Here is a 19,745-nt window from a genome sequence, read left to right as displayed (position 1 = left end):
AAGGATATGTAAGTATTCAACTAGTACTATTAATTAGTCTTTAATCTTTGTAATTGGAGGGGGAAAATTTGGGTAGAAGTTGGTCAGTCCTAACCAGGGCTGAACTGCGCGTGGGAACTTCATTTAACCGGAGTTAAACATGGAGCTGCAATGGCATTTAATGCCGATTTATCTTCTTTCTCTATCCAGAAACATTCCGCTTGCGACAATACAATCGAAAACGCCAGATTCCTTTATTCATTCTCAATTCTTTCACTCGTAAATTCTCTCTCTCCTTCTCTCTCTCTCTAGGGCTCCTCTTTCCACTATCTCTCTGTCTGCAGTTTACAGTACTGTGCAGTGTGCTGCGTCGAGCTCTCTCAAAGTACCGTACGTGTGATCAACGAAAGGAGGTGAGAAATCTCGAGCACACATGACATTCATTAATGTATTCATTGCAACAATACATATAAATATATGTTGCTTTTCTTTTTTGCTTGCACTGTTTTGGTACTTCTGGCTTTTCTTTCTCGCTGTGTTATTTGTCTCCTTGAGTTTCAGAAAAAGCTTATTTGCTTTCACTGCTTCAGTGCTTTTGCAACTCTGCACATTTTGTCTCTGTTCATTCCACTTTTTCCTTTTCGTTTTTTTAAATCTGAATGCTCTTAACTTTTTTGCTATTTTGCTTGTTTCTGCCTTCTCGTCAATGTATTTATTGAATCTCTATGTGTGTGTTTTTTGAAAAAATATTGAAAATAGCAAGTTGTTTGATTCCCGGAGAAAAAATAGCAAAGTGTCGGGAAAATTTCCTTTACTGATGAGTTGGAGAGGAGTTCGAGACATTATGACTCTGATCTGAGCTTTTCTATTTTCGCCTTTTGGAAGCGGAAAGCACATCGCCGTCGATTTCGCCATTTTTAGGCTACGCTTTCTGCAATATTAAAAGTACGCTCGTGAGTCTGCCTTTTTTCATCTTCTATTTAGTCAAATGCTTATCGGCCTTGTTTGTCTCTCTTTTTTTTCTACTCTTCTTCTTCTTACTGTTGTTCGGCGCTTCTACTGATTTGATATGTGGCTTTATTAGCACTTTTCATGTATATTCTCACTTCTCGAAAATATGTTTATATATTTGCTTTATGTCAACTCGTACTTTTTTTATGTAGCAGAGTTTATCAAGTCATTTCAGCGCATCTCTCATATCACTTTTTTTCTTTTCTCTCTGTGTGATTCAGTCAAAGACAGATTTTCAGCTGATTCAACAGTTCAACTTTGGATCTCCGTGTAAAATTCCGTTCTCAGCTAGACCGCCGATTCGACTCAGTAACTCTGCTCGAAACTTCCTCCATTTCGTGGAAGCAAAGTATTCAACAGTACTATTGATTTTGCTTGAGTTCGGGAGGGATTATATAAAATATATTTGTTGATTCGATTCCACGATAATGAGCTCTCAATCATTGAAACGGCGAATCAGAATCGGTTTGACCTCCGCCGTGTTTGCGTTCTTCTTCCTTCTCTTAATCATTGGACCGGAGTTTTTTACAGGTGTGTATTCATTGAATTTACGAAGAGAAATATTAGTTACTTATATGAACAACCACATGCATAACGTTGTGGAGAGAGAGAGCACGAGTTGTGTGTATGTATGGGTGTCGGTTTTCAATGAATGAGGTTGCACTTAATTATTTGTTAGGTCTGCTTTTCTGTTATTTATTAGCACACGAGGCTCTTCCCCCATTATTCAATAGCTTTTTCGTCCCTTTCATCTCTCCATTTCAACTGTAAAATTATGCACATTAAGTTTTGTAGACGGCTATGTTATTTATCGTTATTGATTTTTCTTTACTGTTCATTTTACGATTCTGTAAGCAGGAAAACCAATTATTGGTCTTAATTTCATGGCGGAAGCAAATTCAGCTGTCACTGGGAACACAAATTTTGGTCCTCATCGCAAGCTTCTTAAACAAGGTTAGTCCTAGTAGTATAACTCACAAACAAAAATGAATTTGAAATTTAATTTTGGTCTACAAAATCTGCCATTTTTTTTTGCTTTAAGGTACGACCCTAGACAACCCAGCGAGCAGGCAGCTGCCTCCTGTTTGCTCAGGTTTACTGTACAATTTTTGCTGTGTAGGTGGCGCACGTCAGTTTTTGTTTTCTCATGTCTTTATTGGTCTTATACCCTAAAAATACAAATATTTCTCATAGTCGCCCAAAAGTTAAAGAAAAGGTTTAAACTACTTCTAATTGAAAGGACAAAAGTATATGAAAGCATCCTTTACTCGTTTGCTTTAGTTTCTGCTGTAGTTACATGTTAAAATTTGCATGCAATTTTCATAATTTAGGAAACTACTACTAGTTCAGTATCTTTCTAATTTTCTGCTGGTTAAAAGTCCATGTCTCGTGCCAGATATGTAATATCACTTTCCAAACGATTCTTTTGACTTTCGAAAGTTGAAACAACATTTATTTTATTCAGTTTGAAAAAATAAAAAAATGGTAAGCTAGTGTTTCCAATCTGTATGGTATTAAAAGAATATTTGGCAGCTCTTGTCTTCTATCCCTGCACTATAAATTTGCTCATTATGGTGCATTTTGCTGTGTGGTTCACGTGCACATAGCTGTCCTGCCATTTAAGATACTTGAAGAGACTTAATTCAAATGCCTCAATTCCCTATATTCAGCCTTTTTGATTGTGCTGTCTCTTTCTCCGCCTGTTCGATTTCAATCAAAATCACAAAAAAAGCTTAATTTGTCTAGAAGAATGCCCTATGCCCCATTGATAGCTTAAATTTAACAATTTATGATTCAGGCCCCAATAGAGCTCGTGTATTATAAAGGAGCTTAACTAAACTGTTGACTTGACACGCAAGTAATAAATAATACAATAATTTTACTATATCACCATTATTTATTATATGTTGGAAAATGCATTGGAATTAAGTAATATTCCCTTAGTTCCATTTTATGTGAATCTATTTCATTTTTTGTCCGTTTCAAAAAAAAAATGGCCCCTTTCTAATTTTGGAAACAATTAAGTTTAAACTTCCAATTCTATCCTTAATGGGAAGTTTTTATAACCACACAAATACTCTGAACCCCTTTTTGACTTGTTTAGGACCTCAAATTCCAAAATTTTTTATTTTTTTATTAAACTCTGTACCAAGTCAAACATGTTCACATAAATTGGAATAGAGAGAGTACTACTTAATAAGAAGGGTAAAACAGGTATAAAATGGTAAATTATTCTTTTATTTTCCAAATTAGACAAGTAAAAATGAATATTTATTTTTAGTAAAGTGAACAAGTAAACTTGAATGGAGGGAGTACTATCCATCAAAAGTGAACTTTACCACTATTGACTCACTTTTTACCTAATAAAGCAAGTAACATGATTTAATTTCTAAAATTAAAAATCTCATTTAGTATAGAGGGTTGCACGTAAATATATTTTGGATTATGTAAAATTGTATATAAGTTAAAATCATTAAAAATTTCATTAATTACACCGATTAACGCTCACAGCTCTTTAATCCCCCTCCATTCAAAAATTCCAAAACTCAAGTTCATGGGCCAAACCCGACCCAGGATTGATAGGAAAAAAGGAAACAATAAAGCAACTACTTGGAAAAGGACAAACGATAGGTCTGCTGGTGCTGGTTTATTTTGCTGACTTGTCTGTATCCGCAATTGCCTTTTGTTGCAGGTAACCAAGTGGAAACTAACAGAATATGGGGTGACAAGTGTTCAAAAACAGATATAGTGATAAATCAGGGACCCACAGCACCTCTACCCAGTGGAATACCAACATACACAGTGGAAATTATGAATGTCTGTGTCTCTGGCTGTGATATCTCAGGTATCCATCTCAAATGTGGCTGGTTCAGCTCTGCTCGCCTTATTAACCCTCGGATATTCAAGCGCCTACACTTTGACGATTGTCTTGTCAATGATGGGAAGCCCCTTATCAATGGACATACTATTTCCTTCCAATATGCCAACACTTTTCGTTACCCACTTTCAGTTTCCTCCGTTATATGTTGATATATTTGCTGGGTCTAATAACATACACTAACACATCTTAAAGGCAAAAAACATGATTTAACAGAGCTGATTGCCTTTAGGGGATTCCTATTGTTCTTTTTTGGGCTTTAGACAATTGCTTTTGATGGACGTGGCCATGCTGAGTGCTGCCTGATTGTGGGTGTGTTAAAAGGAAGAACAATTGTCTTTCTCTGACTCCATAGGAAATCTTGTTCTAGGATGCTCTGACATTTTGTTCATATCAGAGTTACCTACTGAGGAAAATATAGTGTAGCAGTAATTTCTGGGTTTTGAATGTAAAGTATACAACTCTTTTGAGTGCTTGAGCAGTAAACATGTCGCAAAATGAATGTCCTGCAATCTCGTTCGTTTTGCTTGACAACTGCACTTTTGAAGGATTCACTGATTTTCAATTCGATGTTCACATCCTAAGATTTCATAACATTATGTGATGAATATGGATTTTACCGTGCGGTTCATTTTACAAAGCTTAAAACAGCTTACATACATTATCTGTCTACTTTGACGGTGTCACTTATTCATTGTTCATCTTTGACAATTTGAAAGTTAAATTCTGGATTTGGGGCAGACGCACTTCTAAATATGTTTTGCAGTTTCAGAAAATTTTTAAGATCCCAATTATAATATTCTTCATTTTTTTTAACTTTCTTGTAGAAAATCTGGGATAACGACCTTAAATTGGATTACCGTCAAATTTAACCAATGAAAGTTACATCTATGAAAAATTATTGGATGAAGTACGTACTTTTATTCTAATAATATCCTTGCACGCCCACCAATCGTAGGCTGGATAATGCGACGAGGTTGGCGCAATAAGTAGTGTACGCAGACTGATTAGTACGATTGAGAAATTAATAACAATAGTAAATTACCAGCACTTCTAAAATTTGCAAATCGCCAAAGAAAAGTAATCTTTGCGACGACAATTAACCAGCACGATAGGAGTAGTACTTTTTCTAAAGCGAAAAATATAGAACGAGGAATCTCTTTCAAATTTGGATGTAATGGGACCAAATTTGATCCAACCGGACGGCAACCAGTTGCAACTAAAACCTTCAAAATAAACTAGTGCAAGAAAAGATTACGCTAGCGTTTGGATATAGATTTGGTTGAAACTTGGAAAAAAAAATTGAATTTGTATTGAAAAATATTTTTTGAAAATTAAAGTTGTATTAGGACATGTATTTTATTTGAAAGAAACTTGAAATTTTGTGAGTGGAAGAAAAAACTTTACCCAAAAATGCCCTAAAACTAATTTTTTAGAGAACTCATCAGAAACTGATCATATTCCATATTTAAACGGTGTTTTTAAAAAAAATGATAAAAAACAGCCAAACGAGAGCTACATCTATTGAGCATTTGGAGTCTTGAGCAAATTGATGCACAACAGACCTTTAATTAAAAGCTTAGCTCTGAATAACAATTATACTCGTAAAAATAGCATGGTATAGGCAGTTTTCAGACTGGTTATTCAAAAATAACCAGCGTTTACTCAATGAAAAATAGTCACTATTTTGCTACAACAGAGACCGGTCCAGCATAATATACTGGAGTTCGGTGCACCTATGTATGAACTCCAGCATATTATGCTGGACCAGTATACTTTGCTGGCTCCAGTATAATATACTGGAGGCTGGAGCGTCGGTGCTCCAATCTCCAGTATAATATACTGGAGGCTGGAGCATCGGTGCTCCAATCTCCAGTATATTATGCTGGATAGATATACTTGCTGGAACTCCAGCATATTATGATGGAGTTCCAGCATACTTATCCTGGAACTCCAGTATAATATGCTGGAGTTCAAATATACTCATACTGGAACTCCAGCATAATATACTGGCGTATTTTCCGAGTTTTAAACAGTGCTTTTGCTCAGATTTATCTTTACATGAAAAGTGACTAAATTTCGATTACTTTTAAAACTGGACTATTTTTGAACGACCAGTTGTAAATCTAACTATTTTTGAATTTCTCCCAATATACTCCCCTCCATTCCATAATTTAGTCCCCCCATTCTGTTTCCTTCCTTTCTTAAAAAGTCGTCGCCATTTGACTATAATTTCGAAATTCTCTTTCAGTTGAAAAAATTGGCAAGTGTCATTTTATTATCCGTTGTTTCTAAATATTTTAATTTAAAAAAAAAAATAACCCTCACCAAGGAACATTACCAAATTGATGATGCACAAATGTGGCATGCAGCACAGAGCAGCAACTTAATAAGCCTTAGAACTCAGAAAAAGAAGGTCCGTTTTTTTTTTTTGAGGAAGAAGGTACATTTATGTCAGAAAAAGACATGAGTCGCAAAGAAGGTACATTTATATCACAAAGAAAACTTAGTCCTTTGAATTGAACAAAGAAATAATAACGCTACAACATGAAAAGTCTTCGTCCTAAAACTACACGAACGTTAGAAACTATGGTCAAAGTACAACGAATATCAGTCTCGAAAAGCGAAGGTGACAATTCAGGTAAAGATCAAACAATCTAGAACTTCGTCTGCTTCTAGACGAATTATGCCCTCAAACGGATCATTGACGACAATAACGATGGCCAGAAGGGGTAAGGGACTTGAACGGCAATTCCTACAAAGTTGTTGGATAGCAATCAAGAGTGCCACTAACATCGCATCAAATTACAGGGCAATGACTGTCATTTTCTAGAATAGTTACACTCCAATTGCACATCATCCGGTGACAAAATTTGGCATTGATATTCCCTCCTAACCTTGTAAGGGAACACAAAATGCTAATTCTAGAACTTGCTGAAGCTAAGAAGATGAGAGGGTTCAGATTCTAACGGTAGTTGAGAATCCCGGTTCACTCTGAAGAGTGAACCATCATACCAGATAAGACAACAAAAACATGGAGGAAAGTGAGCAGTACCAGTAGCTCAAGAGCGTGGAAGCGCAATTATAATTGCTAAGGCATTTGCACCAAGGCGATGTTTCTACGACTTTTGGTGCTAAGGCTCACCCATTATATATACAGCATTGGGCAACTAAGATAGGGTCCATCCGTTTCCTAGATTGAATCTACCTACCATTGGCAGACTTCGTCTTCTCCAAAACCCGCACCTTCTCAAGAAGCTCTTGCATAGTATTTGATGCATCCTGAAAGCAAACCAAGAAGATTGTTTGACTATTCACTTTTCTAAAGCAAAGATGCAAAAAGTTGAGTGAGGAAATTCACCTTCAACTTCTTTCTCAAGTTCTCCTCCTCTAGGTCGCGGCGTTGTCTCTCCTCCGTGAATATGTCTATCAAACTTTCTTGCTCCTTGTTAAGTTCCTCTACTTTTGTTTTTGCCTCCTGCAGCTGAACATGGGGCAGAAGTATTTCAGTTTCATTAATGAATACATCAAAATCTAGTCTAATAGAGTTTTTTTACCCTTACTACAACAACAACAACAACAACAACAACAACCCAGTATAATCCCACTTAGTGGGGTCTGGGGAGGGTAGTGTGTACGCAGACCTTACCTCTACTCTGGGGTAGAGAGGTTGTTTCCAAATAAACCCCCGGCATTCCAAATAAACCTCCGGCATCCTTCCCTCCAAGAACTTCCCACCTTGCGCTTGGGGAGACTCGAACTCACAACCTCTTGGTTGGAAGTGGAGGTTGCTTACCATCAAAGCAACCCCTCTTGTCAGAGTTTTACCCTTACTATTACTAAAAAAATTGAACGTTCGTAGATTCACTAGCAGGAACCAAGGAAAAGTCCAAGGACCTTGAGGTCATATTTCCAGTTCCCAGTACAACAACAAAGGAGCATAAACGAAATGCTATCACAACATCACCTCGGAAGGAAAAAAATTGATTCCCAGTTTTTCTTACATCAACACCTACTATATATAACTAGCTACTCCAGCAGGCAAAACACTGCAGCTTTCATGCAGAGAAATGCAGCTATTTTGGTAAGTAATAAACATGAAAATCTCATCTAACCTGAGCTTCAAGTGATTTGGATCTCTCTCTTTCTTGCTGCAAATCACGCAACAGATCACCGAGAATCTCTTCCTCTTTCCTTCGCAACCTGTTGAATAAATAAACATTTTGACAGTGAATTTGAGCCTAAAATACAACAAAATGGTTTCATAATTATGTAAAGCTTGTAGGACCAGCACCTTTCTTTAAGCTCACGATTCTCTTCTTTTAACTGCTCTATAGATTCAGTGAGAGTATCTGGCAGCACGTCATCATTCTTATCAGCGTCTCCCTATAGGACCAAATAACCAAATTTATCAATCCCACTATCTGCTCCAACTCTCCATGACAATGAATTCTAAAAAGAGTAATTTTCCCCAATGAAAACCTTCAAAAGTTGATGAGTGAAATTAGGTGCTCAAAAATTTGGGCCAAACCAACCCCATATCCCTGCCCAAAAAATGTACAAACATATACAGTCTATTGTAGTCACTGTTAGAATCTCCTAAGTAGCTTCAAAACTTTCATCAAGACATACGGGAATGTATCAGAGAACGTTTTAAAGAGCCACTGTCTATATCTGCAGTAATTGACATAATACTCTGGCATATATATTGCTAAATGGAGGCAATTCTATCATCAAAGAGTGCTTAAGCAGTGCCAGAAACTAAGGCAACGGGAACAACATTTGGAGCTTAAAAGGGTACATAGATCAGGTGTAACCTTTCTTGAATTTCTAGTAACTCGCTTGAATCCACCAGGTGAACATACTTGCTCAGCAACTCTTTGTCCAAAGCCTGGCGGGGAATGCATAACCTGAGAGCCAACTTTTCCATTATTATACTTCTGATGTACACCTGGTTGATTTGGAAGGTCATTTTCATCGCTGTCATCTTCGGCAGAAGTTGAGGATGGCTCAAAAGAACTTGGTTTATTTCCAGATCTTCTGGCTTTGCTATCATGCTTGCCATTTAGATGTCCAAAACCATTACTCTTCTCAGATGACTTTCCTGAACTTTTATGTTTCGATTGAGATGCTGAAGAATGATAACCAGGAGAATTCTCTGTTTACAAAAATAATTATGTACTTATCATCTGTTATAATAAGAAACTAGATATAATCAGAAAGCAAGATCATATTCTCAAACTGAGATATCAAAAGTAAAGTAAACAAAAATCTCCACAAAAAGCATTAAACCTAATTAACTGAAGCAGTATCTTCTTTGAGATAGAGATTACTATGAAAAAACATGAACACAAGTCCCCAGGCAAAGCGCCAAACCTTATAAAAGGTTGTCTTAAGTATTGACAAAGAACAAAAAGAAAAATCAAGATAGGAAAGAAATACATCAACCATACCTCCTTCAAAAGCTTTCTTATTCCGCCTAGGAGCATAGCCAATTTTGTGACATAAAGTTGACCTGGAAAGGAATAAGGAGTATACTAAGTATATGAAACTCTGGAAAAGGACAACACAGAGACAAACAGAACACACCAGTAAGTTTTTTGCATCTGCACTAATCGAGATTCAAGTCTTGAAAGAACTGTTGTACGCTCAAACCCTTGCTTGTCATGAGCTGGTTCAACAAAATTGGCTTCTAAAACACCTGCCATCAAATGTAACAAAGCAATAAGCACTTTAAACAGGCAAACCTAAAAAAGAAAGAATCTTGAGATAAAATAGCAGACCTATAACACCACGACCGTCACTTCCGGGAGCATGCCAAAGCCTCCAAAATGGCTAATAACATAAGGAAACTTTAGTACAGATCACTACATCACAAAATGCAGAATGTTCTGCCATGCAATGGCTCCAAACTATGCATCTTTTATTGTCAATAGGGAAAGTCTACATAAAATCAATCACACCATTTTTAACAAAGTTGGACTATAAGAATGAGAAATTGTGCTTTGTGAATTAGCAGATTGCAGGCTTTGGAAACAACGATATTATTTCATTGCAGGATAAGGTAAAATATCAAGTTACATATCTCATCAAGAATGAATCTGATACTGCAGATCCGCACATAGACAAAGGTACTGGAGAAAGCATTCCATCATATAGTCAAAAAGACATCATCAACAACTACAACAATCATCACAGTTCACTAAAACCATTTGCACTTCCGAAAAGAGGACAAACCTTAATAAGTCGATTTTTATGGTAGACATTAAACCCCTGAACATCAATATGAGCTTTTGCATCCTTTACAAACCCAATTTTCACAGTAGCCACCATCTACAAGCACCAAAATGACAATGAATGAGAACAAGATTGAGGACTGAAGAAAAATCCAAATAGAGTTTGCATTCAAAGACATTACGTTGGAATCCTTGGGTACTCCATCCGCACCAGGCATAGGGCGGTATGTGATCTCTTGGGTCATCATCATATCATTTACTATGTTATGGTGCTCAACATCTTTACCGCGCAGAATAATTCGAAAGGCAGGAGGAATTCTTAGATATAGAATTGATGCATAGCTCTGAAAATCCAAGAGAACACGTGATAAAAACAAAATTACTTTCTAAGGAAAAGTATCATACACGTACTTTAAGTACCTGCATTCAATATCAAACTTGAAAATAATTGGTAAAGGTTGTTCTGAGAGTATACGAGGAAAATTCTGGTTTAGAACTACTTTTGATCCAAAATGTTAGGATGACATTTGCGACCAAGACGCACATGGAATATTTAGGTTAGACCATAGTCACTCTTGAAAGCCTTGATCAACATGGGGAAAGGCGTAATGCCCACTTGATAAGTGCAACTGCTCCTTAGTTCCAGGAGAACATAAACCCCCACATTCCAAGCCGGAAAGTAGAAATGCTGTCAAGACAACCTCTTTTTGCAAATATTATCCACCTAGGTATTAGCAGTGTACATTTTATAGCTAGAGATCAATTTAAGCGCCCTTCATATAGAATTAAAGAATCAACAGGAACTAATTAATTTCCTCACAGAACCTCAAAGACATGAAAACTCAAACAACCAGGTTACATGTAACAAAAAGGTCACCACTCACACATGGCAAAACAAGTATGAACTCACTTACCCTTAGCGAATGCCTATACGTCAAGAAATGCTTGGAGTTTGGATACTGTTTAGCCATCTGTATGCTCTTCTCATCACGGTTGACTCCTCTAATTTGAATATCCTGAAGGAGAGAATGAAAGTATCACTCGAAATTTAAGAATCATGTGACAGCACGTTAAGTAAGGCAGAGAAACGAGCAACAAGTAAAGAAGGAGAAAATGAAAGTAACATGTCACTCAAAAACTAAGAATCATGTGACAGCACATAAAGTAAGACAGAGAAACGAGCAACAACAAAAGAATTTTAGAGGGGTACATGTGGATCGGCATCAAAATCTAGCTCCAGTAGTCCTTGATCATCCTCCCACAAATTGTATACTATAATCCGAGTGCCCTGACCTTTCATCGGATTAAACTGCAGCATGTGTAGAACAAAAGTTGAATGGTTAGCAGATAAACACAAATTATGCAACTTTATAGGCATGGAATAGTTCATTAAGTTCAACCCACACAAATAAGCTTCACAATAAGGTTGCACACTGGCTGATCCAAGATGAACACTTGAGATGCTAGAATCTGTATGCTAAATTTAATATTACGACAGCTGAATTCATTTTGGGGGTGAGACTGTATGTTCATTTTTTTTATAGATGAACTGTATGTTCATTCAATGCTGGGATCAAGGTTATACACGAACTTTTTGCAAATCTTTCCAGCTGTGCACTTTGTAATTTAACATTTCATCACAGCTTATATCTTCTCATTCACTCCTTATAAGATCTTTCATAACTAGTTTAACAGTAGTGGAAGGATTTAAAATACAACTCTCTTTTTCGGGGGATTGTGGGAGGGGGAGTAATTTGGAAGATTTACCTGTCTAAGAAGATCGGCTTCACTTGAAAAAGGGGACCACTGAATTATGGTTTCAAGATTCTTATCCCAGTCGCTAGTAGATGATCGTATTATCTTGTCCCACCCTTCTCCTCTTTTCTCATAGTCAAGCTGTCACACCAGCAAGAAAACAAAATAAATATAAGGGATTGTGCATCACATCTATAGTTACTATTATCCATGAAGGATTACAAAAATCATACTCATGAGGGGAACTAGTGCTCTCTCTTTGCTAGGACTTATAAATAGAAGTCCACAAAATGAAATGCAAGAACCACTATCAAGGCAAAAAGTAAGACCAGCATACCTATTAGCAAGTCCAAAAACATGTTATCAAGTTTTCTTACAAAGCTCATGTTAGTTTATTGCATCTGTAGCTTACAAAATGTGAGGAAGAGCGCAAAGACTAGTACAAAATCTCCATAAATAACTGAAGTCCAACTACAGCAGAGTTTGAGCAAAACGGAAGTTAGAATGCATAATATAAAGTTTACATCAACAACTGAACCCCGTATAAAGCGCGAGCTTGTTTACTTGAGGTTTAGAATCTAACATGAAAGTAGGGGCAAAGAGTTGATTAACTGGATTCTGACTAGCGAATCGCAATAGAAGCATTTCAAGAAGCAATTTGCCATGGACAGGGACACCAGATCCACATGTACACGGTACACCATAAGATCACAAATACAAAGGAAATTTCTAAATAATTCAGCATGCTTACCATGGGAACGACGATGTCTTCCATTCCCGTGCTTCGTAGAAATGTGTAGGACAACAATCCAACGCTCTGTGTGGGGCTGAAAGCAAAAGATAATACCTGAGTAAATAGCGATACTGAACCACCAAAAGAATAAAGAGAGAAAACAACAGTCGAAAGGATGAATGTTTGCAACTACAAGAGTGGGAGACAGCACAAGAGCCTGAGAAGTTTGAGATCAGACATCACTAACTTACAGAGGTAAATGAGAAACTAAGAGATCATAACTCCATGGGAGCATGTCGGTGTCGGGGATATAACAAACCTGTGTTACACAGAGTCTTCATTTTCCTTAATGTACCCACACTGAAAACTAGCTAAAAACTAAACATACCCACACGGATATTTGATCGTACACAGTTTTACAGCATGATAGCTAACTAGCCGCCGCTCCAGGCTACCAGTTTATACACCTGGTTTCCTAGTTATATCCCATTGGTCCCAACATAAGTGCTGATTTTAAGTATATGGAGGTGCTATGCTAGAGCTCGATAGTAGTACCACATTATATAATTGTAGCCACAAACTAGCACAAAACTGATCCAAACTTCCCATCATCTGAGGCAATATACTAAAGGTTAAAGCATAATATGGAAAAATTAAACCCTCTCAGTGACATGAAACTTCAAATTGATAAGATTGAAGTAAGTCTGCAACTCCACATGCATACCCCCCTCCCCACTAATACTCTTAATTTTTTTTTCTAGATTCTTTTTTTTCCCCGGAAAAGGGCCTAAAATGCCCCTTTACTATATGAAATAGGACAGGCTAGCCCTCCGTTAAAAGTTGATCTCTTTTCTGCCCTTGCTGTCAACAAATGGGCTTGTATATGCCCTCCATCACTAACGGAAGACTCGTAAAGCCACGTGGAATATATGTGAGGGCAAGTTAGACCTAGTTCGAATTGTTCAGGGGCATATATGAGTCAGTTATAATAGTCATTTTTCAAACACTTCACAACTCCATATCAATTTACTTAGACACCTATTTAACAATACCAAACCAATTATCACAGCAAATAAACTAAGTCATAGACACAAACATTCAAATGAATGACAATGACCTCATTAAATCTTAGTAGCTCAAAGGGGTCGAATCATAACAAAAGACAATGTCGGAATGTTCTAGTAGCTCAAAGGGGTCGAATAGGAAGTGTCATTACGGACTTACTGCCAATTATTTCATGGCATAGACACATTTAAATGTTGGGAGAAGGTTTTTCAAGTGCCCAAAGCATGAGGTAAGTAAATCTTTTGATGGGTTCTTTTAATTATTCTGATTTGCTTGTAAATTTGTTTTATTTATTTTTGGTTTTTAGGATGAAAAATATTTCTATTGGGAATAGCAAGATGAAGAGCTTCCTCTTAGAGTTTCAAATCTCATATGTAGTTCAAAGAAGGAAAAGGAAGCTCTAATCCGTGAAAGAAATGCTCTCCAAAGAAAAATTTGATCTTGAGAATGTTATGATGGTCGTCGATCATGGAGGAATAGAAGCCTTGAAATTGAAAAGAAATGTTCTAATGAAGAAAGTGACCGATTTAGAGTACTTAGTTGTGCTTGATACTAAATTTCGGAAGAAGATATGGATTTTCATGTGTGTGATATTGGGATGTCTTGTTATGTTCTTTGGATTAGTGGGAAATGATATGTAATGTTAGTGTTATTGTGGCTCAATTGTTGTCTTTTATTATGTAATGAAGCTTTATGTTTTTGTGCAAGGATTTAATGAAATCATTGCCATTCATTTGTTGTGTCTATGACTGAGTTTATTTGCTATGATAATTAGTTTGGTGTTGTCAAATAGGTGTCTAAGTAAACAAATATGGAGTTGTGAAGTGTTTGAAAAATGACTATTATAACGGATTCATATATGCCCCTGTACAATTCGAACTAGGTCTAACTTGCCCTCACATATATTCCACGTGGCTTTATGATTCTTCCGTTAGTGATGGAGGGCATATAAGAGCTCATTTGTTGATGGCAGGGGCAGAATAGAGACCAACTTTTAACGGAGGGCTAGCCTGTCCTATTTCATATAGTAAAAGGGCATTTTCGGCCCTTAGGGTAGTGTGTACGCACCTTCCTATCCAAGGTCATGTCCTCGTCCTCGGTGAGCTGAAGCATCGTCATGTCTTGCCCAATCACCTTTCCCCAATACTTATTCGGCCTACCTCTACCTATCCTAAAGCCCTACAAGCCCAAGCTCTCACACCTCCTCACTAGAGCATCTGTGTCTATCCTCTTCACATGCCCGAACCATCCAAGTCTCGCTTCCTGCATCTTGTACTCACAGGGCTATGCCCACCTTGTCACGAATAGCTTATGGCCGCACATCTATCTCAATATCTTCATTTCTGCCACCTTCATCTTCTGGACATGGAGTTTTTGACTCGCCAATACTCGGCCCCATACAACATAGTCGGTCTGACCACCACTCTATTTTTTTTTTTGATAAGGCTCACCAACACTCTATAGAACTTACATTTAAGTTTTGGCGACACATTCTTATCACACAAAACGCGAAAACGAGCCTTCATTTCATCCACCCCTCCCCAATACGATGTCTGACATCCTAATCAATATCCTTATTCCCTTGTATAACTTACCCAAGATACTTGAACTTTCTCTCCTAGGGATGACTTGTGAATCAAGTGTCACGTCTTCGTCCACTTCATGAGTCGCACCACTGAACTTGCACTCCAAGTATTCTATTTTGGTCCTGCTCAGCTTGAAACACTTAGACTCCAGGTCTGCCTCCAAACTTCTAACCTCGCGTTAACACCACCTCGCGTCTTGCCGATCGGAACAATGTCAACTGCAAATAACATGCACCACGGCACCTCTCCTAAATGTGGCGCGTCAGTGTGTCGACCGCCAGGGCAAATAAAAATGGGATGAGGGTTGACCTCTGGTGCAGCCCCATCACAATTGGGAAGTGTTCCGAGTCTCCTCCCACTATCATCACTCGAGTTCTTAGTTCCATCATACATGTCCCTAACTACCCTAATGTATGCAACAGGAACACATCTAGCCTCCATTCATCTCCATATAACCTCGCTCGGCACTTTAGAACTTCACAAATTTACTTCTCACTTGTTGGCCCCGAACACCCCCAATCCCATCTTCTACCTGCCCCATGTGAGGCAGGGTAAAAAGATGTTCATTTTTCTGCTCCATTTCCATACCTAGATAAGGCACGGTTTCACGGAGGATATCCCATTGGTCCCATACATAGCCACTTCTAGTGAGGGAATAAGAGGGAGTTGTTCCCCCTTATAACTGATAAAGGCAGCATGTCATGACTTGATGATAACAATTGTGCGCTAAATGTAAAATTGGCGTCCTACTCCTTGCCAACTACGAATACCTTTACTAAGAATCACAAAACGATGATCATCTAAACAATAGAAGAAAACATTGCACATATGAAACCAAGCACATAATATGTTGATAAATAGAGAGGAAACAATACATGAGTTACGACAAGAAGATCAGGAATGAAACTCCAGTAACATGTATGCCTTGGCCAATTTCCAAATTTATACCAGCCAAACTGAAAAATGTAAGAAGAGACCAGTTAAAGGAGGTAGAAGTAACAACCTTTTCCCTGGTTTTCCACTAGAACGTGAGAAAACAATCACATCTGCTCCAAGCCTCATGGTACTTGTCTTGAATCCATTTCCATCTATACAAAAGCACAAAAATAATTTATATGGTGAATTAAACATTACTGATAATCTAAACAACTGAACAGAAACTACCGATATAAAAAAATATCTCAGTTAAAACTCACACTGTCCAATAGTATCTGCCACTTTACTTTTCACAGAATATCCCAGTGACATGCAATGCCTCATTTTATCAGGATCCATTCCACCACCATTATCTGTAGAAGAATGGGCAAGATGGAAAAAACCAGCAGTCGCACAAAACAAAGGGAAAAGAAGAAGATGACAGCGTACATAGTCGATCAAGAAAGAGGGTTAGATCATAAAAGATATGAGAATTTCAGAAAAGCTAATGAAATAACATTTAAGGGTGGTTATGCGAAAGGTTTGGCCAGATTATAGCTCCTAACTACCATGAAGCATAACCTATCCACAGTTTTTAAATAAACCATCTAATAGCAAACTCCATGGTTAGGCCATGTTTTCCCGGGAACTAACATTGAGATTTCTTCTTCTCATATAGACATTGAACACAAAATCGATGTCCTCTTTATTGAATCACATGGATTAAAGATAAGTGAAACATAATCATTCTTCTCTTTACCAATCCCAATATGTTGAAGGAAAACGGAAGGAAAAAAAAAAGGATAGTGTTCTTATTTTGACATAACAAAGACTTTAAAGGGAAGAGAGGAGGGAGGGTAGTTGTGGACAATGGGGGCCAACTCTGGGAAAACTCATTTGTAGGGGAAGAATAGTTCTAGCATTCATGTTAAAACGCAGAAGGAATTCAGTAAAGTTGAATACCTTCAATCAGAAGCATTCTGCTTCCATCTTTTTTGTTTTTGACCATATCAATGTTCGCATATGTTGCTCCATTGATGACCTAATCAAAGAGAGGTGAACTTAAAATGTTATGTGAAGCGGCAACAAAGACACTAGCGTATTATGCCAAAAAGTATACCTCATCCAATGCATTATCCAAAAGCTCTGCAAAAGCTGCAGACTAGATATGATCAGAAAAGATGAAATCAAAAAGGCAAAAACTGTAAGGTTATGTAATAACCTAAAAATATTATGGTAAAGTAATAATTTACCTCCAAGTGCCCACTTATGACTGGTGGCATTGGAGTGTAGGAATTTGGGATGAACTCTGACGTGATCTATACCACCTACAATATTAAAAAATTATGTTACACCCTCAAGCTAAAATAATCCTCCCAACTACAAGAGCCCAAAAAGGGAACATGCAATATCCTTTCAAAAAATGCATTACCAAGACATATTAATACTTAAATAAGGTTAGATGATAAACAGAGTCTTACTAATAGACATCTTTTGATACATTCTGCTGACTGAAGAGGAAAAAAGGAATTCCTTTATAAAAACTTAAGTAACTTACCAAATAAATAAGCAATTGTTAAGTCACCAAACTACTACCCATAGCTTCCCCAATATTCAACAAGAATACAAGATTGAGAAAAGCGAATTCATTTACCCATTTTAAGCTACAAAAATCCACCAAAAAGTTAAAATCTTAAGGCTCCGAACTACTACTCATAGCTCCACCCATTACCCCATACTCAACAAGATTGTGAAAATCGAATTCACCCCCCCCCCCCAAGTATCCCCAAAACAAATTAAGCTATAATAATCCACCAAAATGCACAAACAAACAGTTAACACAAAAAATGAAACGACAAGAGCACATAATTGCTGGTATGCACGAGTTATTAACACGAATAAATATAGCATCAACAAAGTGCGCTGCGCGAAAGTATTTTCATAGGAGTGAAATTGACAATAATAAGATCCCATATTTCTGACGAATACAGTGTAGGATTTGCTGAATAATAAACCTGAAGATAATCCGGAAGCAGAAGAAGAAGTCCCTTCATAATCTCCAGCCTTCCAAAATTGCTTACTCTCCGAAGAAGAACCTAACTCCTTATTATTGCTTCCGTTAAGCGGCGGAGCCGGTAACGGCAACGGGGTTTCCTTAGGCGGAGGCAAAGGATCCAAAAATCCCAACGGCAATGGGAAATTCACATCCTCCACACTCTTCCTTTTCTTCTTCGGCCTATTACTGCCAACAAAACCGTCCGAATCAGAATCGGAGTCGTCGCTACTGCTTAGGTCAATAAACACCGATTGAGTCGCCGATGAAGAACCCGCCGGCGGCTTCTTCTTCATAAACCCTTCCACAACTTCTTGCTTAATTACAATATTAGGATTCGCCATGCAAAACACAAAAGTGTGAAGCAGAAAGGAAAAACGAAAAGGGAGTGTAAAAGAGTATTTAGAGAAGAATTTAACGAAGTAAAAGGAAAGGGAGATTCAAGAATTTTAGATGAAGAGACGTATACAGGGTTTCACGTACTCGGCGATGTTTAATGAACCGTTGGATCTACTTGGGATTTGCGTCAGGTTTTTTTGCAGTGGTTCCTTTTTCTTTTGTTGAAGTGGGTCCTTCTTAATTATCACGAATGGAATTTATTTAAGTAGGAGATAATTGGTGCCGGTCTGTATTGGCTTATTTTAGACTCGGCGATGTTTAATGAACCGTTGGATCTACTTGGGATTTGCGTCCGGTTTTTTTGCAGTGGTTCCTTTTTGTTTTGTTGAAGTGGTCCTTCTTAATTATCACGAATGGAGTTTATTTAAGTAGGAGATAATTGGTGCCGCTCTGTATTTGCTTATTTTAGGTGTTTTTAAACCAAAATAACTTTTAAGTCATTTTGTAGTGTTTGAATAGTGCAAAAAGATGTTATTAAGTACTTATTTTTTTAAGCTAAAATGGCAAAAATAAACCAAAAGCCAAAAATTAGAATTCATAATGTATGGTTTAAAAGTCACTTAAAATAAGCTCAACCAAACGGGGAGATATGTTGATCTGATTGCCGACCAATCAATTCACAAAATATAGAAGTATAAAATCATATGATTGACAAGTGAGGCTTGCTCAGTTGGTAAAGCACCTTCATCCATGATCGTTAGATTCTGGTTTTGAGTCACGCTGGAGAAAAAGTATTAAAACACTATATATCCTCCTAAATTGGGAGGAATTTTGAAGAAAAAAATCACATGATCAAATTAGAACATTTAAATAGTAACATCAATGAGAGTCAAAATATAACAACTTACGTTTAGTATTGGTAAAAAGAAAATAATCCTTTTCTCTAGAAAAGTTTAGGAGCATGTTTGGCCAAGCTTTATGGAGGCCAAAATTATTTTTTTGTCAAAATAGTATTTTTAAAATTTTAAGGTGTTTGGCCAAAATAAAAAAGTACTTTTGGCAAACAGCAGAACTAGTTTTTCTGCTTTTGGGATGCGGAAAATTCTAGCTTCTTCCAAGAAGCATAAAATTAATTTATTCAAGACAAAACTATCCTCACCTTAAATTTACATTTTCCAAATTATCCCTTAATGAT

General features: G+C 37.2%; 2 protein-coding genes across 3 annotated transcripts; one reads left to right on the top strand and one right to left on the bottom strand.

Moving 5' to 3' along the window:
* The first annotated feature begins 217 nt into the window (after positions 1-217).
* Positions 218-4,432, top strand: LOC104210578 (protein TAPETUM DETERMINANT 1-like). Of its 2 annotated transcripts, none has more exons than XM_070168613.1 (4): positions 218-392; positions 1,212-1,521; positions 1,849-1,944; positions 3,683-4,432. In XM_070168613.1, exons 2-4 carry the CDS (start codon positions 1,419-1,421, stop codon positions 4,018-4,020), a joined length of 537 nt encoding a protein of 178 aa, XP_070024714.1. In that variant the 5' UTR covers positions 218-392; positions 1,212-1,418; the 3' UTR covers positions 4,021-4,432. The 2 variants fall into 2 exon arrangements, with proteins under 2 accessions (XP_070024714.1, XP_009757809.1); XM_009759507.2 differs by lacking the exon at positions 218-392 and adding an exon at positions 983-1,073 and having other exon boundaries at positions 3,683-4,409.
* A 2,156-nt stretch (positions 4,433-6,588) lies between these two features.
* LOC104210580 (protein MICRORCHIDIA 7-like) lies at positions 6,589-18,739 on the bottom strand. The gene is made up of 20 exons (XM_009759508.2): positions 18,174-18,739; positions 17,412-17,486; positions 17,279-17,313; positions 17,122-17,200; positions 16,440-16,532; positions 16,247-16,331; positions 12,611-12,686; positions 11,872-12,000; positions 11,315-11,413; positions 11,019-11,120; positions 10,287-10,448; positions 10,106-10,201; positions 9,652-9,703; positions 9,458-9,569; positions 9,322-9,383; positions 8,686-9,026; positions 8,163-8,254; positions 7,984-8,071; positions 7,230-7,352; positions 6,589-7,150 (listed from the first exon to the last, which is right to left on the bottom strand). The coding sequence occupies exons 1-20, from the start codon at positions 18,553-18,555 to the stop codon at positions 7,073-7,075; spliced, it is 2,361 nt and encodes a 786-aa protein (XP_009757810.1). The 5' UTR covers positions 18,556-18,739; the 3' UTR covers positions 6,589-7,072.
* Positions 18,740-19,745: the final 1,006 nt, after the last annotated feature.

This window comes from Nicotiana sylvestris, chromosome 3 (genome assembly GCF_000393655.2).
Source record: "Nicotiana sylvestris chromosome 3, ASM39365v2, whole genome shotgun sequence".
Taxonomy (NCBI): domain Eukaryota; kingdom Viridiplantae; phylum Streptophyta; class Magnoliopsida; order Solanales; family Solanaceae; genus Nicotiana; species Nicotiana sylvestris.
Note: the sequence above shows the minus strand (reverse complement) of the source record. Positions and strands in the feature narration are given on the sequence as shown.

Excerpts from the sequence above, each read along its gene's own strand:
- LOC104210578 (XM_070168613.1), top strand. The coding sequence starts at position 1,419 with ATGAGCTCTCAATCATTGAAACGGCGAATCAGAATCGGTTTGACCTCC. Across the intron at positions 1,522-1,848 it reads TGGACCGGAGTTTTTTACAG|GAAAACCAATTATTGGTCTT; the intron begins GTGTGTATTCAT and ends TTCTGTAAGCAG. Across the intron at positions 1,945-3,682 it reads TCGCAAGCTTCTTAAACAAG|GTAACCAAGTGGAAACTAAC; the intron begins GTTAGTCCTAGT and ends CTTTTGTTGCAG.
- LOC104210580 (XM_009759508.2), bottom strand. The coding sequence starts at position 18,555 with ATGGCGAATCCTAATATTGTAATTAAGCAAGAAGTTGTGGAAGGGTTT. Across the intron at positions 10,202-10,286 it reads GAGTACCCAAGGATTCCAAC|ATGGTGGCTACTGTGAAAAT; the intron begins GTAATGTCTTTG and ends TGGTGCTTGTAG. Across the intron at positions 9,570-9,651 it reads TGACGGTCGTGGTGTTATAG|GTGTTTTAGAAGCCAATTTT; the intron begins GTCTGCTATTTT and ends ATTTGATGGCAG.